The sequence below is a fragment of the Echiichthys vipera genome (assembly GCF_963691815.1).
Source record: "Echiichthys vipera genome assembly, chromosome: 3".
Classification (NCBI taxonomy): Eukaryota; Metazoa; Chordata; class Actinopteri; order Perciformes; family Trachinidae; genus Echiichthys; species Echiichthys vipera.
Window position 1 is genome coordinate 9,223,162 of NC_139828.1, and position 27,061 is coordinate 9,250,222.

The 27,061-nt window shown below is 46.1% G+C and overlaps 1 protein-coding gene across 2 annotated transcripts; it reads right to left on the minus strand.

The window, feature by feature from the left end:
• Positions 1–384: 384 nt before the first annotated feature.
• Positions 385–26,940, minus strand: midn (midnolin). Of its 2 annotated transcripts, XM_083939923.1 has the most exons (8): positions 26,652–26,940; positions 24,324–24,552; positions 22,551–22,638; positions 22,338–22,400; positions 12,489–13,046; positions 11,072–11,198; positions 10,506–10,826; positions 385–4,108 (listed from the first exon to the last, which is right to left on the minus strand). In XM_083939923.1, the coding sequence occupies exons 2-8, from the start codon at positions 24,542–24,544 to the stop codon at positions 3,846–3,848; spliced, it is 1,641 nt and encodes a 546-aa protein (XP_083796049.1). In that variant the 5' UTR covers positions 24,545–24,552; positions 26,652–26,940; the 3' UTR covers positions 385–3,845. The 2 variants fall into 2 exon arrangements, with proteins under 2 accessions (XP_083796049.1, XP_083796050.1); XM_083939924.1 differs by lacking the exon at positions 26,652–26,940 and having other exon boundaries at positions 24,324–25,023.
• Between the last annotated feature and the right edge of the window lie 121 nt (positions 26,941–27,061).

Here is a 27,061-nt window from a genome sequence, read left to right on the forward strand (position 1 = left end):
GGCACCGAAGCCCCAACTGCTCGGGGCGCCCCTCGCTCTGACATCCCTCCATTAATTGCATGTATATAGGTCCTGTCTGTGCATGTGTGTGTATTTCGGGCATGTGTGTTTAAAAATGAAAAATTAATAATAGAGTGAAAATTGAATTTCCCCATTGCGGGACAAATAAAGTAAATTATCTTCTTTATAGGCCCTGACCAATCATATATTTCATTATCTATTAAAACAGATTAAGGCAATATTTTATCAATGCAATTCAAAGCTTCTATAGTTTTTCATACGCCACCCGTATCATGTTACCTCGTGAAAAAAAAGATTCTCACATGAAATGTAGGACTGAATAACAGCAGTAATGACTAGTAATGAACACTCACGGAGACAACCTGACGTACTCATTATGTTTTTTATTTATTTATTACCTAAAAAAAGAAAATGTTCTATCACAAGTCACACTGAAATGTATTGCTTAAGAAAAAAAAAATATATTCATATATTTTTTCACTTTTTTTCATTTTTTCTTTTTTTTCGTTTTTCGGAAAACATCGTTTTGTTTCCATTATATTCCACCAAAAAAACAAAAAAGTTTTTTTTGGACACGAGCATCGGCTGCTGCTGTGTCCCGACAAACCTTCTCCCCCGTTTCTTTAAAAAAAATGCACAAAGAAATACATAATTCACAGTTACCATTTTGGTTTCATAAATTAATACAGTCACACATGTGCTACACCGGTCTAGAGCTAGAACATTGTAAATTGTATTCTTGAGTCCTGTTATTTTCAATAGTTGGCTACAAGAAAGAACAGGCAACGTAAATGACGTGATCAGAATTCCACCGACGTACTGTTTTTTATCCTCTCTGTAATGCTTTTGTCATCTTTTTTGTTTTGTTTCATCTTTTTCGAGTTTCACACAGAAGTGAGGCACACACAGAGTATAGTTCATACATATACAAAACAAAGTTAAATAAAATTTGGGCGGGGCAGGGGATAAATTGTCTTTCAATAATGTTGTATCCAAGGAAACAGGAAGTGCATGTAGTCTGGAGTCCTCAGAGGACCTTTATTACTCAGGGCTGTTTCTGCCATCTAAGTACTGTGGTTTAAACTTCCTCAGTTAACACAAGTTACACAGATTCGTAGCTTTTTGCAGCTAGTTGGTGGGGGGGACTAAGTTAGGAGAGGTGTGAGAGTCGGACAACGGAGACCAACAAGCATGGCAACACAATGGAGAAATGGGACAAAGGCGGTATTTGAGGACCAACACCAAATTTGAATGGTATTTGATTCACTCAAACAAGCTTTACCCCTTAAATCTACGACTTTGATGGCTGCGAATACTACAGTCCCGTGGTTCAACCAATGAAAACAAGCTTAAATCTGACACTGACACAGCAAGGGCAACATTTTTAAGGCACAGAAGCCTTGACATAATAGAGACTCCACCAGCTAAAAGCACTAAACAACAGATGCCCAGTGTCCTCAGTGACAAAAATGGCGCCTTGATGACAACAAGTCTGACAACGATGCACACAGAAAGTTTAAAAACAACCCCAAAAAAAACAAACCTTCCCGCCCCCATTGTCCCAAAGTGTCTCATTTTTTTAGTGAAAGGTAAGGCCACTTAAAAAAAAGATGAGGTTCACCAAAAAGGTAATCTCTCACTGCAATCTCTGGGAGTGCAATTGTGGTAGGGTGGTCGATCGATCAGACAGACAGACAGACGGATAAAGAGACAGACCAGGTGCATCTCTTGAGTTTGACAGTACTGTAAATCCGCTGGTCTCTGAGTTCCCTGCCAGAGTACGTCCATACGAGCCTTGGTTGGCGTTCGGGCTGGGAGGAGGGGAGGTGGCTAAACAGTTTGCAGGGGCTGTCTGGGTTCTTGAGAGTCATGGGGGGTAAAACCAGCGCTCGGGGAGTGGAGAGAGAGTCAGTTGCTCTTTGCTCATCATCATCTTCATTGTCACACAACAGGAATGTTCAGTGCTGAGCAAGACGCAAGTCCACACTTAACTTCATCTGTTTTGGTTTTGTGTCGTAATACTTTAGCAGGACACTGTTGTTCTAACATTGAAAAATTAAAGTTACAAAAAACCTAACCGACAAAAGCAGCATTGTTTATTTTCTTCACAAGTTCATGCATGTTGTTAACCTTCATTCCCACAGCACCAGTTTCTATTTTTTTTTTCTTCCATCAATAGAAAAAAGATCAGTGTTATTCACACTTCTGCATGCAAAGAAAAGTCACTTTTCCCCCCTCTTGCTGTTTTTTTTTTTGTTTCATTTGAAGTCCCCATGTGTAGCAGCAAAACTGTGAAAGGCCTAACCTGATATGTCAACGGATGTACTGGTGGAGGCACTAGATATAATGATGCTGGATACGGATCACACTTCTTCTCCCTCTTTTGCCAATAAAAAAATAGAGTCGTTATTACGAGGACACGTGGTCCAAGTAACAACTTAGAATTTGGATGTGTTACCCAGTCGGGATATAAAGTAGTGACCCATGCATTCACTGCAGCTGATCTTCATGACTTTTTTTGGGAGAAACTTTGGGGTTATTTGGGAGAAGACAACTTGGACAAAAACGTGGGTTATCCTAAATCAATTTACACTAAAGTCAAACATACACACACCCTCATAAACCTTTGCCAATTGTCACATTTATGTACACAAACTAATACAGACCCTCGACAAGTCCTCTCAGGTCTGTCAGACATGAGGTGGGCTGGATGAATCTATCTTTCCGTATCACTTGTTTTGGCTGGACGACTGTAATTCATGAACGAGCGAATGGATGATTGAACGGATGTACGTATTTGTTGGTAGTCAATGACTTGACTGAAGCCACAGAGGGCTGCTGTCTTTTGAAAACAGCAGATAGGAAGAGAAATAAAAAATAGAGTTTTCTTTCCATATACATTTTAAAGATTTTAAAATCCTCTAAAGCACTTTCTGTTAATAGTAATTCATTTTGTTTACTCATTAATCATTCCTATCGATACCCTATGTCACTGAGGTTGATATCAATACTTCCATATTCATTTTTTTTATACGATTTCAGGCCCCACCTCCTCCTTCTTGCACACTTTGACCAGCTGTTATAAATCAAGAAAATGTGCAAATTAAAAACTACCTTTGAACTGTTATATGAAAACCTGAATGCTTTGTGAACAATGCTACATATTTTTTTTGTTTATAAAATATAATATGTTTCAAAATGGAAAAAAAAAAAAGGTTTAACCACCCCATAACAGGTACAAAGTTTTGAGATCAATAAGAATGCCCGTTGGAATAATCCATAGCTCGGCAGTTCTGCCATTCATGTGAATAGGAAACACTGAGGCCTCTGGTGCCCCTGTTCTGTTATTAAGTCCAGTGTGGATCTCTTCATTGCTGTCCAGAGTGCGCTTAAAAAAACTAATCTTAGGAAAAACAAAAAATCTGAAAATACCACCACCACCACCACCATCACCACCACCATCACCACCCAATGAATTCTGCTATGCTCAAGTTCAGGTATGGTCTCTGTAAGCGAACCGTAAAAAGTCTTGTACACTGTCGAGTCCAGTTGTTGCCTGTCCAAATCCAAGCATCAAAAGAAAGTTCTCTTGCTGTTTTTCAAAAGGTCCACTGTGAAGGACAGCGGTGGATTAAAGTTTGCAGGGAGCCTTGTGTTTCATGTGACAAGACGGCCAGCCACCACAGCAACAACTTTGATATCCTCTTTGCACAGTTCTGTGTCACCTCCTGCCGATCCACTCCCTCCAAAAATATATCTCAAAGTAAATCCCGAGCAACGCTTTTGCACATCTTTGAATCTATCTTCCAGCGTGTGGGGGGTCTTCAGGCCATGACAAACTCAGACTTCATGTCAGCCTTAACGTCGGGCTTCCACACAGAGTCGTCAAAGTCCAGATCCAGGGAGCCCTCGCTGGACATGCTGCTGTTGCTGTTGCTGCGACCCGCCTTCCGGTTGGGCAGCCACTGATAAGGAGCGCGCTGGTCCCTCCTGGCCTTCCTGCGCAGGCGCTTCTGCTGCATCAACAGCTGCAGGCGTTCCACCTTGCAGCGTGTTGCGCGGTTCTCGGTCTGACGAACACGGTCACCTGGACAAAGGAAAGGAGAGGTGGTCAGTCGGGCATTCCTCTTAACATAGTTTGTTTACACTGAACATAATTAACTCGGATTGAGAAGGATGTCAATATATATCTTTGTGCTTTAGTGTGTGTGTTTAGCAGGCAGCAGATAAAGCAACACAGCCTTGACATTCCCTTGACTCTGACACACACACACACACACACGCACACACACGCGCACACACACACACACACGCACACGCACACACACACACCATGTGCACATGTGGAATTTGCTGCTTAACCTCCCCCACTGAGCCTCAATAGCCCCCCTCAGTGCCATTTCATCCCCTTATCGCTGAGTGAGAGCTGAGACCTTCTTAGACCCGGATCTCCTTGAGAACCAATAGAAAGGCCAAAAACATACAAACACAAGCCAGAGACGACATATTCGGATAGCTGCCTATGATATCTGCGCACATAATTGCAAATGACATGCCTCAGTGACTAGATGTGCTGCTAAGTGCATTTCTAGCTGTTGATGTGCCTATAGGAGAATCTGGTCCCTAGGGAGAGGTCTTGCATCGCACTGTGAATGCTTTGCTACTGTGGCCGAGTCAAACCTAATTCCATTTATACATATATTCAGGGAGCTTGGAAGGAAGGGAAGGCAACCGCAATCTATTAGCCAGCTCCATTAGTATCTGTCTGGGAATTAAATAATTAAATAATGGGCTAGAATGTCAATAAACCGAAGCGCAGCGGCCATCTCTGCCTGTGCTGTGCACCAGAACACACACAAACACACATACAGACACTCAAATCCGCATTCGAGTACATCACGTATTCACACAAAAACACATACACAACGTGTAGACTTGTGCATGCATATACACACACAAACACACCGCTGCACGCGCTCACAGAGGCACGTGCGCGCGCGCACACACACAGCAAAAGCAGCAACAGCCGCAGTAGCTTTTAACGTGGATCGATGGCAAATTAAAAAGACCTATTGATTAAACCTTAGCTCTAGTGCAGCCATCCATCTCAGGCCCAGGACAACGCTATTGGCTTTCAATAGAAAATGCAAGCGAATGGAAATTGTAAGCGGAGAGAGAGAGAGAGACAGGGAGAGATTGGGTTTTTCTCTGCTATTTTTTTTCTTTATTATGGCTGTAGATTCCCCCTCTCAGCTCATTGACCCAACCCCCTCCTTCTCTCTCTCTCTCTATCTTCCCCCCCACCCCTTTCACACACAGACACACACATACATACATACATACAGTGGGACCCCCTCCTCCTCCATCCCTCCCCCAGCTCTTGCCCCATGTCTCCCCAGAGACAGCTAGGTGGGGCAGCGTGAAGAAGGGGAAGCAGGAGGCGAGAGGAGAGAGGGGGGCGGGAGGGCGATGTGGGTTAAGGAATTCCTCCCTCAGGGGTGAAGGGGATTGAAAAAAAAAGGACAGAGGAAGAGGGTGGAGGGTAAAGGATCAGCCGTAGGAGGCAGTTTTCCGAATCGATTGTGCCCTCCTCTGTTCTTCCCCCCCATCGGAATGAATTCCGGACTCTGTGTGGGCTTAATTTACCTCTTTCCCTCATTTGCTTATCGGATCGTGCAGCGCAGAGCCTTTTCTCCAGCTATAAATATTCACCACTGTCTGGCAGCGCATGCTAAAGAACTATACTGCCATCAAGTAGCCTTGATGGGGCTTTTTGAGAGCAGAACGGGGGGAAATAGCGACAGAGTTAACAGAAAAGGACACTTCTTTAGTACACTCAGTCACATAGACAGAGTGGGGTTTTTCCACTTCCTGCCAATGTGTTCTGTCTTGAAACAAACGTAGATGTGTGTGGATCCAGATGTTGTGTGTGCTGTGTGTGAGGGCAGCGTGTCATCTCTAGAGAACAGGGGGTATACCAAAGGGGGGGTTCTCCTACATTAGAGCCATTGTTCTGCTGCTTCAGCTCCATGTGACAACCACATACGCTGCCGCAAGGCTTTGTTCCCCCTCCGGTCCTCCCTCTTCCCCTTTTCCCCCTGCACTCAGTAGCTATAAGCGAAACCGCCCCTCGGCTGTGTGGAAATATGGCTGTTCACAGTGAAACGTCACAAAGCTGACACGTACCTATATACAAAATCTATTTGTCTGGTACAGTTTCTCAGTTTCAATGTGTTCCTTATTTCACCTGGCTAGTCCACTCAGTTATGATCCTGCTTTCCAAAGAGGTTTATTCAAGACAACTCAACAATATATAACAGCAGGCACACACACACACACGCACACACACACACACACACACACACGCAAGCATGCACGCACGCACAAAGAGTGAGGGTATTTTGATGGCGCTATAGGTCTTGGCCTTTGGCTTGGCAAGATCTCTGAGAATGTGAAGCTAAACTAAACATACAGTGTGTGCATGTGTATGTGTATGTGTGTGTGTGTGTGTGTGTGTGTGTGTGTGTGTGTGTGTGTGTGTGTGTGTGTGTGTGCATGTGGGTGTGTGTGCATGTGTGTGTGGCTATTCATCAGCACCACTACCAGAGCCCTGGGCGGCTGGGCTGGACACAGCTGGCCGCAAGGATCTCCAGACTATGTTTATGACAGTAGGGCTATTATTAGGGCTGGCTAAGAGGCCAGACTATGCACACACACACGCACGCACACACGCACATGAACACACGCGCACACATACACAAACACACACACACGCTGGCCCAAAGCGTGGATGCAGAGACTAAGATCTGACGTGAGCACAATAACCTTGGACGACACAGAGAGAGGTGGATAAGAAACATAAGGACTAAATGAGCGAGGGGGAAGCCGGGTTCATATACAACCCTGTGTGACACAGAAACAACAGATCTTTCCCTGGAAACGTGCAGTAGAAGATATCAAACAGAAGACAGGTCAAGGGCGCAGAGAGGAAGGAAACGCCAGTCTCCTTTCCCTCCTCTCTCTTTTTTTTTTTACCACTTCCCTGCCTGCCAATCACACCCGAACTCAACCCTGAGCATCACATTTATCTATCCCCAAACTCTTCTCTCAGAAGACTTTGACACAGGCCCTGTAAATACACTGAGCGCTGCAGAGGAAGCCACAGGAAAACAGAGAGAGTGAGAAAGAAGGGGTGATCTATGAATAATCAATGCGTCAGTTTTCCTTGTCTTTGAGCCCAGCCCAGCAACACCGTAAGGACTGAGATAGGGAGCAAACAGGAGGGGTGGGAGGAGGAGGAAAGACAGAGGATGGAGGCAGAATAAAGGGGGCGGAGGGCTGCAGTGAGCAGGACGCACATTGAGATTAAAGGAGCTTCTACTTTTATTGATTGTATAAAGATTGGCCTTCATTTGCAGTTGTCTTAGTGTTGTTGTTTGTTTGTTTGCCTTGATAAGTCTTGTGATCTTGCAGAGAGAACATTGTGTTTGCTCAGCATCCAGGGAACCAGGGGAAAGAGGGAGGCGTGGTCAGAGAGAAAGAGAAAGTGTACGGGAGAGGAAGAAGAGGAAAATCACATTGCAGCAAAGTCAGCCATGGTTTCCTCTGCTACTACTCTCTCTCCGTTCTATGGATTATTGATGTGTGAAAAGGTCAAATCTTGTTATATCTTGATATTGGTATGTGACTGGCATCGGTTAGTGTATCATCTGATTAAATCGCAATTTTTTGGTCATAAATGTTTCAGTAATTAGTAGTTTCAGAGTAGGGTGAAGGCAAAATTGATGGATCTAACCACATCAAATCAGTCCATATCTATGTGACCATCATCAGGGACCTGTGAAATGTCAACAGGTAAACCGCTCCATGAAAAACGACTAACCTATCAGGGGAAACACTCAAAAAATCTTAAACCAACTATTAGACACACAAACTGAAGCAGCCAATCAAATCAGAGCATGACAGCCAGTGAAAGGGCATTGACAGCCCTGCAGGGACACAAGCTCTTCAATGACTTTTAGACTTCATTTGCATTCTCTCTCCCTCTCGCTCTCCTTGTCGACAATGAAAGGGCACCTGATGTGCTTGGCTGGCTTTGCTAGATAGCTCTGCTCTGCTCTGCATTGCGTTGCCGGGCGTTGATCTGTGCACGTGTGTCACACCGAATCCCCATGTGTGTGACAAGAGAGGAGTAAAGCCTACCAGTGGATAACTTGGCCTCGACCAAGCGGGTCAGGGCTTAAACACAGGACTCAATGAGGTTAAAGCCGGAGGATTTTTTTCAGCGTCTCCTTCCCTCCTCCTTCGGGTTTGCCCAGTCCCAGCCACCACGAAGCTAACATGACCTGACAAATCGAATGGGGACAGGAGGGGGGTGAAGGGATGTGGAAGGGACACAAGGGTTTGCTGGAGCTAACTTTGCCCCTCTCTGTGTGTCTGTGTTGAACTAAGGCAGCTGCAGTGGGAGTGGGACTAAAAGGCAGCTCTATAATCCCATGGCCCTCCCCACCTCTGCGGCACAATGGCTCAGCCTGGTGCCCTGTATGCAGCCCCTGTCCCCGGCCCCTGCACAATGGGTTTGGCGGGGCAGGGGGTTGAAGGGCTGAGGGGCTGGAGGGGGGAGCCGAGGAGGTCCAAACTACTCAGTAAAGGAATTTAGCTAACAATCAGCCTGCCAGGCCAGGCTAAAGCCCTCCTGTTCAAATTCAACACAAGGCCTTGGCTGACAAATCCCCATACTCAGCAATACTTTACAGGGAAACCATGAAAAAGAGCTACTCGCTGAAGACTTTAACCAGGCATGTGTGGTCAAGTGTGCGTGCACAAAAGTATGTTCAAACTTTTTATTTACGCTTGTCTTCTCCCCCTCACTCATGAACTTGCAGCGGAAAGGGTAAAGACTCTCAGGAGACAGCCTAGCTATGTGACATTTTCAAGAGGCTGTTTCAACCCGAGTTTGACTGCACACACACATTCAGGCAGATGAGAAGCACAGCTGAATGAAGGCAGGTTTCTGTGAAGCAGAGTTAAGCTGCGGTGTTAAGTCCAGTAAGTCTACCATCAGGTGTCGTCTGATAAGACTGCCTGAGAGCGCTTAGTCATCGGCTTCCTTAGGACGCCATGTGGAAAGCCTGCAGCCTCTGTCCACGCAAACACAATAGCACATTCATTGTCTCAGTGAGCTACAGTGTGCTTGGTTGGGCAGGTTACCCATTCACATCACTTTCTGGAAGTGTACACTGTGAGCAGGGAGTTGGATGGAGGCATTAAAGTGGGAGAAGGATATAAGACAGGCTAGTTAATCAGTGGGCAGTTGGTAGACTGATGGACAGGATATAAACACCCATATGATGAATGGAGGCTTAGTGTTGTGGTTTTAACAATCCCCCTCTTCCGCATCCTCCTCCTCCTCCTCTCACTGCCCTCTACTTCACAAAGCAAATTCTTTTCAGAGCCGCATTTCAGAATAAATCTATCTATTAAAAGGCCAAATGAACACAGACAATGTATTGATGCACGGCACAGTCATGGAAAGAGAAGGGATGAAGACAGAGAGATGGATTTTACAGACAAGGCTGTTTTGGGAGAGCAAATGGAGGAAACGGCAGCGTGGGCTGTTTGACGGAGAGAGATGACAAGAGTGGAAGACGACGGACGGGGGGGGGGGGGGGTATGTAAGTGAAGGAAAGGTCTTCCCTGAGTTAGGAAAATAAGCCTGTGTTATTCCAACTGTTCAATGAAAACTTGTAAGGGCACCCAGGGTGACGCAAAAGAACACTGGACATTCCTGGTCAATCTGTATTCAGTTGCTGAAACTAAAACACTCCATTCTGTGTGCAACTGAAGGTCATAAAATAAGGGACAAAGCCAGGGAATGACAATAGAAAAGAACACTCTTGCTTTTTCAAACAAAAGAAAACATTAAACATAAATCACCGTACTCCAGGACCCTTGCCACCAGACCATTTAACTAAGTTTACCAGCAGCTCACCAAAGGCTGGCTCGATTTCCTCAACAGGAGATAAGAGGACAATGATGTTTCTCTCAGCAGAGTCAGTCTAACCTTACAACATTGACTGAATGTTATCAGTTCTGGACATCTGTCTGACACTCAGCATCCTGTGTCTTTGCAAAGAAAGGAGGTTTTAAAACACTCAGTCCCTACACAGTTCCGTCTGAACTCAAGCACCTGCCCCGGCCCAGCCCTTGGGCATGGGTATGTCGAGGTTTGTCCAGCCCCTGCCCATACATGCTCCAGCTACAGGCCTTCTTTAAGAGGCAAGTTAAATCACCCAAAGCCTAATCTAATCTAAACATAGCCCAGCCCAGGCTTGAAGGGGTAAACCCATCTCCTTGGAGCACAAAAACAAAGCCAACTCCACTGCCTGACAAGTGAAGCCTGACTGAACTGGTTAGGAGAAGCTTGTATTGCATTACTAAGGAGACCTAGTGTTTACTGTAGAGTGCGGTGTGGAGTCACTCACCAGGGGGTTTGCACATGCGGATCTGACTCTGGCACTGCACCAGGGGATGAAGAGTCGGCGGAGGACTGCTGGGGCTGCTGGCGGGCACAGAGGTAGCTTTGGCAGAGAGGCCCAGGCCAGCAACCTTGGGCGAAGGAGGCGGCGAGGGTGATGGGGAGGTGGGTGAACCACACTGGGTCTGGTAGCGGAGCTGAGTGAGGGAGGGGGGCATTCCCTGGTAGTGGCGCGTGGCGCTCAGGAGGTCGTTGAGGATCTGCAGGATGGTACCGATATCTCGTCTGGGACGCCCAGTGCTGTCCTGGCAGTTGGGGTGCAAAGTGCCTGAGAGAGGGAGCGAGACGAATAATGTGTTACAAGAGATTTCTACTGAGTTTTCAATAAGCAGCCGAAAAGTCAAATCAATTTTCACCCCAAAGACCACACAAAGGTGAATAGGTTGAATGTTCTGCTATTTTGTGTGAAGCATACAAGTTCTCATAAAAGAGGCTTGAAGCTGGATCTCACCGTATGCAGGGTTATTATTTACAGCAGCAATAAACGTTAATGGCAGCTCAGTGTCCTCTCACCTGAAAAGGTCCCTGAGAAGACTCCGGGAGCGTGGTTGACAAAGCTCTCAATGATGGCGCCAGGTTTACGGGAGCGTGTTGAGGAACTGCTGCCACTGTTGTTGGGGCTGTTGGGACTGCAGTTAGCCTGGAGGAAAGAATATGAAATTGCATAAAGTGAGGCTCAGGGCGTGTAAAAAAGAACCCGTCCATACACAATCACATCAAATCCACACATTGTTAACATATACAGCAGATGACATTCATGCGTAACTTGTGGGCTGTGAAAAGTTGAAATCATGTCCTGAGTGTACCCCTTATATACACAGTATGTGATGTAAGCGCTCTCCTGCGGACACCTTCATGAGTTATGTGACCTTTACTTCAGGGTGCTGTAAATACTACTTGGACTATGTAAGTAACTTATGCAGTAAAGGCTGATGGTTATAGGAAACCGGAGCTTTCTGCCATACTATATTGCCAAAGCAGCCAAGCTATCTTGTTACCGCAAACCTAAGAAAGACCAAACTTAGCAACCCTGGTATTTCACCTTAGCTTAACTTGGATCTTTCAACTGACATCTGAAAGTGAAATCGAAACCCAAGCAAAGGTCTCTGTGTTTGTGTTTGTTACGCATGTGAAAGCCTAATGAGGAATAGCCATTTCCGTTTCTCACTACTAAACTGGCCTGTCTTTCTGTTTTCTTTGTTGTGATACCGTCTCTCCCACATAGTCCACTGACATCTGGTTCTTATCCGCTTTCCATAGGCTGGAGCTCGGGGAGGTAGAGAAAGTATAAACAGCAAATGTGGTTGTTGCAGACAAGGGTGTTTGTGCCTGCAGCTGTTCTTAGAGTTATCAAAATAAAAATAAACAATTGTAAAGTCAATGATAAGTGGCTGATAACAATGAATGTTCATGATCCGTCTTTGAATCTTTCTCAAGCTGTTTGTCTACCCCCCTTTTTCCATCTCATTGGGCAGGATGAGGTCATATGGATGCGTGCCTGTCCTGGATTCTGTGTGGATTGGTCTGTTTGCATGTATTTGGGAAGCAGGCACTCCAGTGATGACTAAGAGAGCTGTGGTTTGGAAGCACACACAAACCTTCTCTGGACCTGAGAAAACCACGGGTCTGCCCTCATGCTACTGGGATATCCCACTAATTTAATCAAGTTAATGGAGGATGATTTAGTTGTGTGCATGAAACTTTGGTCAAACGGTCATAACCTACCACTCCATTGTTCATTCATGAGAGGGCCAACGATGACATCAGTTATTTAAACCACTACCTACCACTTTATTCATAGCACCCTATATTATCATGAGAGAATATTTCAGACATGTTGCATACATGTGTCCTCACTAAACTAGATGATGACTAAGATGTAACAATAGTATAAAAAACATTCACAATACTAACAATATTTTTTACTTACTTCAGGGCAAAGGACCGGGGCTGCAGGGCTGGCCTGGCCGATGTCGGGGCTGGGTTGGCTTGAGGAAGGCTGTTGGTAGTGGTGGTGGTGGTGATGATGGTGATTGGCCGGAGAGCGAAAAAGACCTCCAGGGATGTGGGATGGGCGAGGGGAGTGGGGTGGAGGAGGGGGAGTAGGGGGGCTACAGTGAGAGGAGGAGGGCGACTGGTGGTAGATGGGAGGGAGCGGCTGGTGGTGCGTGGAGGGCAGGGGGAACGAAGGGGAGCCTGGGGAAGAGGGGGAGGAAGGGACGAGGTGAGGCTGGGACAATTGGGGGCCGGGGTGACTGTGTGGATGATGGGGGTGGTGATGGGAGTGCGGGTGAGGGTGGGGAACGCGAGGCTGCCCTGTGGGCTGTCCCATTGCGGTTTCTGCATTGCCCCGGGTGATGAGGTGTCTGTGCTGAAGCTGGGGACCGCCAGACTGCTGCGCCGCCAACTGGAGCTGGACGAACATCATGTGATCACCCACACGCAGTGCCAGGGTGAGGGGGGAGCGGCCGGACAGGAAGTCACTGACCTGCAGGAAGACAAAAGAGAATTTGAGTAATTAAGTCCATTCACAGAATAGTCACCAACACAGCTTTGGCAAATAACAAGATCTCACAAATTAAGCTATATATACATGACTCTGCATCCAGATTATGTACTGAAGGCCAACCCTTTCAAAAGGAGAAAAATTCCCCCACACATATTGACTTCCTCCTTTGTAAATGAACAGTCTGCACCATAGATGGCAGTTAAAACGGACACAACAGTGCTTTGAGCTCCCCCTCTCATAGAGACACAGACATGCCACATTAGCCCATCATGCAATCAATCACCATTCTGTAACACTGGTCTATTTACATCTGTTGGGGAGCGGTGGATGAGGAGATCTATTGGAAAACACACACAAATAGAGCCCACTCTCGCTTGCCTCCCACTGCCCCTCAGTCCGTTCTTAGTCAGCAGTGTCATTCAGCTCAGAGACAGAGGCCACCCTTCTGTCTGGCCAGAGGCCTGAAAAATCAGTCCCACGTCCAGGAAATACACCCCGCCTGCCTCTCAAACACAGAATGGCTGATTGTTCACAGCGGATCTGGAAGGGCTGCCCATTTTTGGAGCTCTGGCAACGACTTATAAGAGCCAAGTGTGGAGGCCTTCACTGTCCCACCCGTGGCCCGGATGAACACACACAAACACACACAGGATAGCAGAGTTGTCACGACTTGGCTGGAGGGTTTCACACTAAACAACAAAAGTTCTCTTGTCCCTCTCCTGCATGCCTGCGGCTCCGTTGCTGTGCATTACCGCTCTGGGCATGTATGTAGTTGCGGGTGAGTGTGTTTATTTTCTAGTGAGAGTCATTGAAGCCTCAGCAGTAATGACATCTCACGTTCTCCCCAAATAGAAGCAAACAAGAAAAGAACCAACACTGGCAAATACAAAGTGACGCTTATGTCCAAAGAGGTTTCAACAGCCCCTACTGCCTGTGTGCTTCAGTCCCCAGAGAGGCATGGAGGAAGGGGGAAACAGGAAGACAGAGGGCAGCACTGAAAAAAGCTACACAAGGGGAGGAGAAAGCACGAAGAGGATGGGATACGGAGTGAAAGAATAATGACAAAGCAGAGAAAGCAAGTAAAAGAAACATACATACAAAGAAAGCAAAAGAGAGCAGAGGCCTCAATCCCCTCGGACCCTGCAGTCTTTGGAGTGTGCTTGTGAGATGTTGGCCTGTAGTTAACCCTGTGAATCAACAGGCTCTGCCCTCCATCACTTCTCTCCCTTTTCTTCTGCTTATTTATTTCTCTATCGACCGCTGCCTCTCTGTTGCCAGGGTGACCTTTGCACATTGGTATTGACATGGTGTGAAAAAGAGAATGGAGGGAGAGGAGAGGCAGGTGAAAGGACGAGGGGAGTTGGGATGATCCGATGGCTGCATTTCAACATGAAAATGATCAACGGCTAAAGCAGCAGAAATCAGCATAAAGGATGCTGCAGGGTAAACCGAAACTCAGCCACTAATGGCTTGTTGATAGTCAAGTCCACACCCATTATTACCAGTAAGTTAAGATAAGGTGAGACAATAAAGGAGGAGAAAAGGGCAGGGTGCTACCCGAGATGGCTCTAGGAAACTCCCGTGTGCAAAGGTCACCTGCTAGGCAAGATATATATGTGTACATGTATGTGTGTGTGTGTGTGTGTGTGTGTGTGTGTGTGTGTGTGTGTGTGTGTGTGTGTGTGGGTGTGTGTGTGTGGGTGTGTGTGTGTGTGTGTGTGTGACCTTGGGGGAAGGCAGAATCCCAGACGTTGGTGGGGGGAGAAAGAAAGAAAAAAGAAGGGTAGGTGGAGACTCTGACTGCGTCTGTGACTGACAGCTGTCAAGAGAATGAGTCAACAGTTTGCCAACCCACAACACACACAAACGAACCTGCATACAAAGTCAGAGGCCCTGGGGGAGACTGTCCACCCAGTGCTTAGTTAAAGGGAGGGAGGAAAATGTGGGGGGGGGGGGGGGTAAACACCCCTGGGAAGTGAGTGTCTGTTTGTCTATGGTACAGTTCAGACCTCTTATCCTGTATCCACATTTATTCAGACTGTGTCAACGTCCAGAAGGGACAGGTTCACACCAGAATCTGCTTCGAGTGACTGCTCGTGATCAGGTTTCACATCCCTGCTTACATTAGATTTTATCTGTGAAGAAATTGCAGCTGCTGCTAACTTGAAGAACTTGTGCTCAGTCGCACAGTTAGGAAAGAGGACGGTGGCTATTTGGGTATTTCTATACTTTTCCAATAAAAATGAGTATGAGGTTTTTTTAAATGCAGGAAAACTAAAAATAGGTGACAGACTCATTTCCTATTGCCAGAAGGTAATTGTGCCTTTCTGGGGTTTTTTTCTGTCACATTTGATGTCATAAATGTGGTGGAAAACAGGCTTAGCAAACATTAGAAAGCAGCATGGAGGCTAGTGACAGCGGTTACTTCTTTCATGCCCTACTCTCTCTTTTAAATTTAGTGCCATATAATGTGACGATGTCTGAGCACTGCTAAAGACAGACAAGGCATTGCACTGCGCGTTCGTGTCATGTTTCCATCACTGCTGATCAGGACTGGAGCCAATAAATATCCTTGACAACTGCAGAATCATTTCCCCCTGGAATTAATGATGATTGTAGCCTTTCCAACTAAACACAAAAGCCAAATGTTAGGGGGGGGGGCGTTGTCCAATGGGAAAGGGGCTTTACTCAAGAGTTATTTAGAGGAGGCATATCAACGATGTGTAGGAGAATCGCCTTACTAAATATAGGCAGAGACACATATGCTGAATCCTAATGAGAATGCATTTTTTCTGGTGCAGGAATCATCCAAGATGCCATGTAATGTCAAGTCTGAACAGGGCCTTTGCTTCAACATTCTGTTTCTGCTCCTGTGTGTTTGCGTGCGTGTGGAAGCATGTGTGAGAGAAAGTGAGAAAAAAAGGCAGACAGTGAGTGACAGCAGGAGAAACAGAGAGGAGGTTTGATTACCCGTATAATGGCTGGTGTGGATTATTCAAAACCACCAAGATGAAATTCATGTACTCCTACTGAGCTCCCAATACCACATGGCAGGCTACAAATTAGTCTGTGAGATACCAAGCTCGCTGATGGCCGTCTACGGTGGTTTGTTATGAGAGACACAAGGCAGGGAGGGTGGAGGGCCCCACTTCTGTTGTGTTAAGGCAGACAGAGAGAAACCAGCCATTCATTGTTCTCTTTCTGGTGCAGCAGCAGTGGTATGCAAAGAGAAGAGGAGCCCATGACTGAAGAACAAGGTGTGTTTGAGGAAAATAACATGGATAGGGTCATTATACTCAACAGAAATCTGATGGGTGGTGCCATGACAGACAACTCAGTAAAATGCAGGTGTTGATAAAGAGCTGTTCCACTTAATTGCACGTATTTAACAACTGAAACCAGAGTCAGCGCCATAAACCATTTTGTTTTAGTTGTTGGGGTCCAGAAGGTGGTATTTTGTTTAGCAGGAGGTCTGGTTGCTATGCAGCGATGGGGGTGAATACGATAAGGGGCATCCAGGGGAGGAGGGGTGGAAAAAAAGATGGAGGCAAAAGGGGGGGGGGGGGGGGGTTGGGTGGCATGAGAGAGGAAGGGAGAAAGGATGGTGAAGGGGGGATGGGGGATGCAGGCTATGGGGGTAGGGTGTCAGAGTGATGGTGGGTGATGAAATATTCAGTGAGAGTGTGCCTCTGGCTCCTTCCCTCTTTTTTTCTTTCGACATCTCTGGCTGACAGTTTTATTTATTGGGGTCCCTGTGGTTCAAGGAACTCATTTGCAGTCGTTCTTCCTTTGCACACTAAGCGAACTAAGGGAGGGAGATAAGGAGTGAGGGAGGAAGAGAGGGGCTGAGAGGCGGAGGGAGGGTGAGAGGGAGGGAAAGATAGAGAGTGCTGGCAGCACTGAGCTGACATTCATGAACAACTGAGCAGCTTTGTGCCAGAGAAAAGAGGATAGAGGATTGGAGGGCGGGACAGGAGGGTGGAGAGAGGGAAGCCTTGAGAGGAGGAAGCCATTCGGGTTCCAATGCAGCACCTCACCTGTCGAACCGCCAGGTGAAGGGGACGGTTCAAAAACCTGCTTATTAACCCACCTATCGACCTAGATGTTTTGATCACACTGAAGCACTATTGATAGTCTCTGTACAGACACACACCGACTAAAGATGCAATAACGGGCTCTCAAAAGAGAGATGGATAAAAAAAAATCAATGACTTGCATCATGCCCCAAATCCTAAAAGCAGCCGGGGGGCTCTTCAAAGCCCTATTAGAAAGATAGGCGTCTGTAATAGGGCCTGATAAGAAACAGAGGAGGCTGGAAGTAGCAAGAGAGGACCAGCTGGCCATCACTGAATTTGATCGGCTCAGTGAAAAGAGAGATCAGAATGGGAAAGTCCAGGATGATCAGGTTCCACACTAAAGCCACCATCTACGTCGCAACTGACACGTGCCTCTCAACCAACAGCCCTCATGCAGTAGCTTCAATTCAAGGCAAGCAATGGCAAAGAAATCCTCATTTTATCTTGTTTGCCTGCCGCTTACACTCACACACTCACTCCACTGAATGTTTTTAATACCTGCGAAATATAACACCATTTAATCAGGAACCTGTGTTGGCGGAGAAATGCATCTATTAGAAGGTGAGCCGTTTCTGTACCCAGCAAGACAAATTTGCACATACTTGTACAGACAACGTCGTCAACAAAAGACAAGGAGGAAGGAAATAGCATGTCGGCAAATGGAGGAGAGGCAGGAGAGGAGTGATGAAAGAGAGATAACAAGCAGAGTGGCCTACTGGGAAGATTAAAGAGTGATGTCATTCTTCAAGTATGTTTTTGAATGACTTAGTTGGTCGACCTGGGTATTTTGACCGCTGCCTCTCTGTTTCACCAGCAGCGTATGCCTAATTGACTTCATTAGACTTGGTGGTGGCTATCAGACATGACATTCCTGGCCTCCACCCTCCCACACAGTAGCCCCACTAGTCACGATGCCTGCTACTTGAATCACAAAAGCTCAGTGTCGCCAGGGAATGGAAAAAAATGACGGTCACGACTAAAATATGGAGAATATGGCTGTTGAAAGAGGGAACAGACAAAGACACACACATTAAAACACACACACACACACACACACACACACACACACACACACACACACACACACACACACACACACACACACACACACACACACACACACACACACACACACACACACACACACACACACACACACACACACACACACACACACACACACACACACGAGCAAATGTATACACAATAGGACAATGAAATCCAAAATCCATCTAGCACTTGATTGCCCTACAACACACCTTGATTCCCTCCACCCATCCCACCACCCCCTCCCACAACTGTGCATTTAAGCATCACAAAGGGGATTACACAGGTGCAAAAATACTGCGTGATCAGCTTATTAATGCAATTTTCAAGGCCAGCATTTACATGAGTGGGGACTGAATAGGCCTTTAGATCCACATTGTCTTGTGCTCCATACAGAATTAGATTTACACATCCAGCAACAAATTAATTTCTGTAGCTTTCATTTAGGTAACAAAAAAAAGCACATTAACATTTTAAAGAGCAAAGACTCCCTCTCTTATACTGCATGCATATAAAAAGCTTTCCCTTCAATGACAGCGGGAAGGACAGAGGGAGCTGCATGCTATAAAAAGGGGAGGATCTTCTCATATTGACCAACAAACTGACTCAAGTCATTTTTCAATTCCTTGCACTTCCAAATCCTCAATACAATTACTCTCCAACGATTTCCAGTATTGTCAATCCTGCTGATTAACTAGCATCTAGATAAGGTGGTCTAAGGGGTGCAGGACTGGAAAAAGAAACATATTGACCACTTGCATTGAGCTGTTTTACACACAGTCATGTGTGGGCACACAGACATGCGCAGGTACAAAGTTGGTTGTTTGTACCCTTCTTTGAATGTCCTCTTTCCCCTTATGTCTGGATTCCCTTCCTTCTCACCTGAGTTTCTTCATCTGTGAATTACCCAAGCATATGAGCTTTTCCCCATTTTCCCAAGCCTACATAACCTACACACAGGCATCGACTTGACATGTTACAGAGTAACACTTGCAAAGCTCTCCCTTTCTTTTCTCCTCCACCAGCCTGGCATCCCCTGAGGGAGGCAGAGTGGAGGAAATGAGGTGAGGGTGACCTAGAGGTTACTCCTCACAGATTGTTAGATCCTACTAGTTTGCATCTGCCCGCTTCCAGACACAATGACAAAACTGTGCCATATCGCCATGTCGCTCCTAGAGGACGACAAGGAGGAGTGGGGGGTGAGGACAGGAGGTGCTTGTCGATGGGAGCAAGAAAAGTAGAGCAGATATGTAACAGCGTATTCCGCGGGGACATATGAGATGGCAACACACAGCCTCCTCCCAAAGCAATCTGTGTTAGTGTTCAAGGCAAAATTTGTCAATCTGCAGCCTGCTGAGCCCTGCTCCAGCTGGAGATTGATTTTGAAACCAGTATGCACCACTGTAGCTGCACTCAATTGTGTATAGAGTTCGCCTATGGATGTATGGAGGATGAAAGGGGATCGTGGGGGAGAGCTGAACTTAAAGAGTGACCCTCAATCATTATTGTGTGTTTGAGGGTTTGTCGGCTGGACAGGTTTGGTGCTCATGCTTTAAGACAGGAACAAAGAGGTAGCTGCATGGGGGAAGGGCAATGGGGGGATGGTAAGGGTGATGCCTGCCTGCCTGGTTGGCTTTTATTCCAACATCAATGTGCATCAATGAGCAAATAGTCCCTGTGTGCAGAGAGGGACACATAATCCTTCTCTTTCTGTCAAATACTGGGATCAATAGGTGGAGAGCTGATGTCACTGTCTTCATATGACCAGAAGTTGTGAATATTGCTTTCATTTCCTTTTCACTGCTTGTCTTATAAGTATACATTCATTTTACCACTAGGATCAGACATTTTCTCATTCTCTGAATTCAGTCCCAAATCCTCTTAAATATATCCTTTCAATACTAGTGTGTGTGTGTGTGTGTATGTGTCCGTGCATGACTGCATATGTAAGCTGAACACACAACCTCTATTTAGCAGACAGAATGAGAAGAGAGTAGCGCAGGCAACTGTATTTTGATGGGCTGTCAGGAGGCAGTGGCTTAATACAGCTTAGATGTCATGCAAAAAGTCTAGTGAGATGCCAGAGGAGGAATTAAGGCAGCCTGGGATTGTCCTTGCTAAAGAACTCAGCCATCACGGTCAAACCGAGGGAGCTAGCCGGACTTGCAAACCACAGCACATTTAAATTATAGGGCCCTCGGAGAGCTGTTAAGCAGAAACAAGAGAGGGAGAAGGAGGACGAGCGGAGACAGAGCGATGGAGGGAAAAAAAATCCCATTTTGATAATTGCCGGGGCTCGATTTCCATAGAACATTTTCATTCTTACTCCCTCCACAAAAGTCTGAAACAGCCTGGAAGCTGTCATGTTCTGCTTGGTTGGTCGGCTAGCTAGCTGCCAACTGTGAACCCCCCCCCCCCCCCCCCCCTGCTGAAGGAGAAGACATAAGGTGATCCGCTCAGCCCGCCCTGTGTTCCATGAATACACACACTTCCTGGTAAAAAACCCAATCATGAAATGGGGCCTCACATGACCAAAATACAGCTGGGTGGAGGGGTGAGGGTTTAAAAGAGGTCCATACCCCCTTATTTTACAGCTAGCACAGATAACAACCACCCCACATCACCCCGAGGCTATTTTGGGGTATATGGGCATATCAGTTATCATGTCAGACACTTTTAAGAGCTAAGTGCATTGATTGATTTTTGATAGCCCCAGAGTTGGGGGTGGGGGGGGGGGGGAAGGAAATGAGGGAAAGCTTTTGTGTTCCTATTTTCTAATCTTACTCAGATCCTTAATCTCTCTGCAATCTATATCATTCCATTCTGCTTCATGAATTATAAAGAGGAATCAATTTCTCTGGATAAAAACACACTAAAGCAGCTTTATGCCCTTTTTTTAACCCTTTACCATGCTATCTGCCTTACCTCGACCTTTATTCTCCCATATCTCCACTGCAGGATTACAATTTATATGACATACATATGAAAGCAACAGTAATGTAGTGTAAGCAAGCATCTGACTCATAGAAATAGGGACACAGAACAAAGGCAAAGTGAGAATTCTGCTCTTCTGGGTCGGCTGTTGAATTATCATCTGCCTCTGGTGAAAATGACAGTCACTCATGGCTGCCCTGCAAAGGCGTACCACATGATGGGCAATGCTTGCTTCCAGCCCACTACCACTCTGACACACATACAGTACACCCAGTAACAGACGCACACACGTTCACTTACACACACCTACACACATGCAGTCGTCTGCTGTCAGTGCTACGAGATGCATGCTGTGTTCACACACACACACACAACGAGGCCAGGATTTCCACCAGAATATTATCAGCAGGGAATGAAACCACACTGAACCACACTCTGCTATCTCCGGTCAGCCCATACCCTCTGATAAAAACTGGACTTAATGCACAGTATCATTCTTTGGACTAAAACATTTCACCATCTCGTACTGTTTTCACATCAGTCAGCAGTGCATCACTGATGCACTTACGTACATAGCAGTGTTACCCAACACTACAAAAGGAAGTAGGTCTGAGTCAGTCAGTCAGCTGCAGAGTGTTTCATACGTCACACTGTTGCCAGTGTGCATTCAGCCTTATCGCCTCTCTTCTTGCTCGCGCTTTCTCTGCAGCCAGCGCTGAGAACTCTTAGCCTTTTTCTCTTTACTCTCACTATTGATCATTTTGGTGAGTCATGCCACACTGACTCAAATGCATACTGCATTTCAGAAGGTCTACAGAGCCGTTTCAATGTACAGAGAGTAGGCCTCACTCGGGCTATGCATAGACGCGAGGCTTCCAGGAAACCTATGCTAATACTGAGTGAGAAGGCTGCCATCTGATGACCCAGCACCGTGTGTATGAGTGAGTGAGACGACACTCAAACTCCACACAGCCACAGCACACTTCCTGGAAACTTGCCTGTGCATGTGTGTGTTTTAGAGCATGAACTACAGGAGAAGTGTAGAGAGATTACAGATAAAGGTTTAAACAGAAAGGTGAATGTGAGTGTTACGTGCTGGTCCTCTCGGCAGCTCAAAAATAAGCATTTTTAGTGTGGTGGAATACTACATGGAAGAATACCAACTTTGTTACTGTTATTACTGCAGTGTCAACACAGACAAACAGTCTCTTACCTGAGTTTCTGTTAAGCTCTCCAAGGCTTGCATTACTGACTGTTCGGGTCTTGATGCTTGAGACTGCAAAGAGAGGAAAATATATTTATTTTTTTTATTTCTTGTTGACTAAAAAGCAAGTCAGCAATTGTGTGAACTAATAAATATGAAAGAAATGTCCATGTGCTGTATTTGTTATTGATATCAGACAAAACACAGCCAGGTGAGACTTACCATTAATCCTGCTTCAACTGTTGGTACAAGTGTTAACTTGCTCCCATCAGAGATGCCTAGATCCTGGAGTTTGCCTGAACTTAGTCGCCTGCAGGGTTACAGAGAATAAGATAATTAGACTGTGCTGACAATATCTTCTCTCTTCAGATACACAAACAGCCTTCAGCTGGGGGGGGGCAGACAGAATTCAAAACTGGTTTGGGAAAGAGCCGTGGGTGAAAAGCTCCATGAAAGAGAAGTATTGATTGGGCTGTCATATTTCAATTTCGAGTATAGTGGAGCTTGACAACCGCTCGCAGAGGATATCTGGCACCACTGCCACTTGCCTAAGTGGAGGTAAGTATTTTCTTTTGCCATTCTGAAAGGTACAAATGAGGAGCCGAAGATCTAAAGCCAAAACCACAATCACAGTTGTAATAGTTTTTAGAATCTTATGCAGCTATTATTGGCATTGCAAACCAATTGTTCTTCATTGAACTGTATCATGACGGCCATCTCTGTGATTCTGAAGAAAGTTGATACATAATACATATCCACGGCTTCACTATTTAATGTTTGGTGCAGAGCAGGAGTGTCTGCTCCGCGATGAGTAAATTGTCTTTTCTCGCAGGTCACGATGCACTAAAACCACTCACAGCCAAGAATCTGACTCTCTGTCTCCTTTAGTTTAGTGAAGGATGTTTAGGACTGCCTGCTGTACAGGCATGACCCAAATCTCACCCCATGCAGCAGAACAAAGGCCCTCAGCCCTGACTTGCTGTAGGTCTGGAGTTTGAGGAACAGGAGGGGGATTAAAAAGGGGGTTTCAGGTTTTAAAGGATGATGTGATTTATTGGGCGATTACAATGGGTGGGAGGGGATGGGGCTGAAAAACAATGCTGACTGTTTGCATGTACTAAAGCCTCCCTCCTCTTTTTTTGCATAACACCACCTGCACTATTGTTGGCTGATTCAACCTGGGCAGGATCCATTTGGGAACCGCCTAACACTGGAGGTTTTGGTAAGTCCTGAATAATAAAGGTTTTAACTCCCTCGCCCATGCAGAGCTGCCCTAATGTGCTGTTATCCGAGTGCCGGCCAGCCCATACCTCTCACCAAGAAATCCACTGAAACCATTAAGGGGTTATCCCGCTTAAAGCCACTGGCTATTAACATGTAACACTTGCATTTTAATCCAACTACAGTATACACCCATCTTCCATTACACAGGGAGTCAAAGATGAACTATATACATGTCTGTGCAGCAGCATTGTAAATAAATTACAGGACGCCGAGTCCGTGTGACTTTACTCATTAATGTTTAACATGTTTGATTTTCAGAGCATTTGTAATTCAGTCAGGCTCCGGTATTTATAATGAAGGAGGCATGGATCAATGCAAGTCTGCACATCGCCTCGTCAATACTGTTCCAGTGACCGGTGCGTCCCCTATGCGTATTTCCAATAGCGTGCGTCCTGGTGGTCGGCAGTTTCCTTGAATGTATTGATGCCCGAAGCAGCCACGGTTGCCTCTGAAGCTCTCAGGAGTTCAGCCACGCATAAATCCGAAGTATACATTAAAACATAGGCTATCACCGCCCGGAGGGGTGGACGCACCTAAACACGGTTTAGATCTGTGGTATAGCCCGGACATAACGGTTCATGGTGTCTCCATATACACGGCCTTTAGGACAAATGCGTAAATGAATGTGTATACGATTCTTTACCATGTATAGAAAGGGTAATATACTTGTAGTTAACAAATTCTAATAGTGTTTGCATCAGGTTTACTCACGTGTCTTTGTGTAGCAGAGCGAGTCTCTCTCTTGGTACTTTGAGTCTTTGCGAAAGCCTCCTCTTCAGTCCATCCACGGTCTCCTCCTGGGGCAGAGAGAGCTCGAAACGTGTGCCGGTGGTGGAGTGGATGTACAGATTCATGGAGGGCTCAGTCGGGACGGCCTCGCAGGACGAAGCCCCGCGACTGGTGCAGCTCCGGGCGCTGGGGTGCTGGTCCATCCGATAACCTGTGGTCAGAGAAGGGGGAGACAAGACGAGCAGAGCCGGGTGATGAAGCTGGTGAGGTGGATGGTGAAGCAGATCCGTCGCCTCGGCTACCGCCCCTTGTTCTGCTCGCAAATCAAAGGCAGCATTCAGAGAGCTTTCTCTCTTTCTTTCACTCGCCCTCCGAGAGTCGGAACAAAACCCGGTCCGTCTTCTCTCCGGGCGATATCATGAGAATATTCCCACAGCAAAGTCAACTGCACGAAGCTCGCTTTTCTCTTTGTTTGGCCGTTTTTTCTTTGTTGCCCTTTTTCCAACGTGCTGGTAAAAGTCTTTCTATATGCTACATAGACGGTTGAATGCCAGTCAGAAACGCAAGTGTGTTGTCAGCAAAAAAATGCCATGGACGCGTATTTACGCAGGCGGTTACCTTTAAAACAAAACCGGGATGTCTACAAAAAAAGATGAATATAAATTCCTCTAGGTGTTTTGTAAGTTTTAGATGAGAAAACACAAGGTCCGTAAGCTGCAAAGCCTCGTACGGTTAGTAGTGAGGGGCTCTCCGCTGCGCACTCATGCCCACAGCAGCTCCGGTGAAATATCGACAATGAACGTTGTCACAAAGTATCCCACTTCCACCATCGATAAAGTACGCCCACAGCCCGCAGCCCGCTCAGCCAATCACAGGAGAGCTCCTTCAGGACGCTGCTGATATAAGCCAATGGCAAGAAGGGATCCACACCCACGTGGAGGGCAGCCGAGTATAGGCCATTCATAATAAATTACAGCACAGAACTAAATATGTGTCCATATCACAGTAGCATACGGTGCCTAAACTGAGGTCCGGGGACCTTGAGAGGTCACCGGAGAGTTGGAGGATACGGTGCCTAAACTGAGGTCCGGGGACCTTTAGAGGTCACCGGAGACTTTGAGGATAACTACATTAAAAAGAGGAATTGTTTAACGATCATTCACTTCCTCAATATCAATAATAATATTATTTTTAGAAGTAGGCTACGTCGATGTGAACTTAACTGCTCAGCTAGACAGCTATTTACCATTTTAGCCAAGGTTTGTCCAGGCCCATCTCCCCCCTCAAAGTTCCCATCCGTGCCAGGTCCCATCTGTAAAAATGCTATTTATTCGAGGGTCCTCTTGTGGGGGAACTGTGCAGCAGTTCTCAAAATAGCATGCATCACTAAAACAACAACTGCACAACTGCAGAAAAGGTCTTGTGGCTTTTTGAAAGACTCGGTTTGGACAGTGGAAACACTCCTTACGGCGTTAACAGTGCTGACCCTCTTTCCCCTGACCTCAGCATCATGCAGAAACTATTAAAGTGATCGCGTATTATGTAAATTAAACATCGGGGAGAATACTCTTTAGGGAGACATACACCGTAGCACACACATACTAGTAACAGATGGAAGCGTGTGAAAGCATATTATTCTATTTCCCTACATGCAGAAGTGGTGCTGTCCAAGTTCATGTATATACCAATAACTGTCTGGCCAGATGACAAAACTTAGGCTGCACGCAAAGAGGAACAGACGTGGATTTTTTACCACACAGGTAGACTATCTAAACAGTGAGATCACCTTTACAGGCTCGTCCAACACAAGTAGAGGCTTTAACGCAAGAAATCAGATACTCGGTCGCCACCCAGCGGCCAAGGAAGGAACTCCCTCTCGCAAGTGATTCTAACAATGGAAGATAATTCAGTTCGGACTGTACGGCAAACATTTGAATCCACTTGTTTTTGCTTAAAATAAGTGTATGACACTCTTAGCACGTTTGTCACAAATGCAGTATAATTAAATAAAGTTGTTACCTTGCCTCTAACCGGACGACACCAGCAACGACTTACTGTCTAATACACTAACTATAATTTACATTAACAGCGACACTCTACCGTCGTCGATCCCAGCCTTATTAAGTTAATCATGTCCCGTGTATTTACATAGAGGGTGGCTCATCCAATCACTTGACAACATGCTGTATCGATCCGCGATTGACCGCTTTTCTCCAATCAATCTCAACCCACCAACACACTGCAGCGTCTACTAACAGCACAGATACAATGCTTAAATGTTAAAAAATGGCAGACTTGAAGGCTACTTACCAATTATTGTGGCTAAAACTTTAAAGCTCTGCTCAAAAGTCTGTTGTTTTCCAGTCTGTTCCCCCAGCTTTGGTGTGTAAAGTGAGCCCAAGCAGTGATACAAAACAAAAAAAAAACTATTATAAATCCAAACACATGAATATCCACAAGGTTTTCTCCTCAGTGAATGTTCCGGCCGGCTCGTGCGTGTGCAGCGCGCGACGCTTTTACGCACCAGACCTCGAGGCACCTCCCGACCAATAAGGAGCTGCGGTTATGTCCTAAGATGCCTCAGCGTGTTGTTGGTACACCGGCGTGTTTCTCGGTAATGAGAGCACAGCAGCCGGGAAGGTGAGACACCTCTTAACCGACTCGGCTCGGATATGGGTGGAGAGTAGTGTTCTCGTTATGTCAGCGTGTGATTTAAGGTG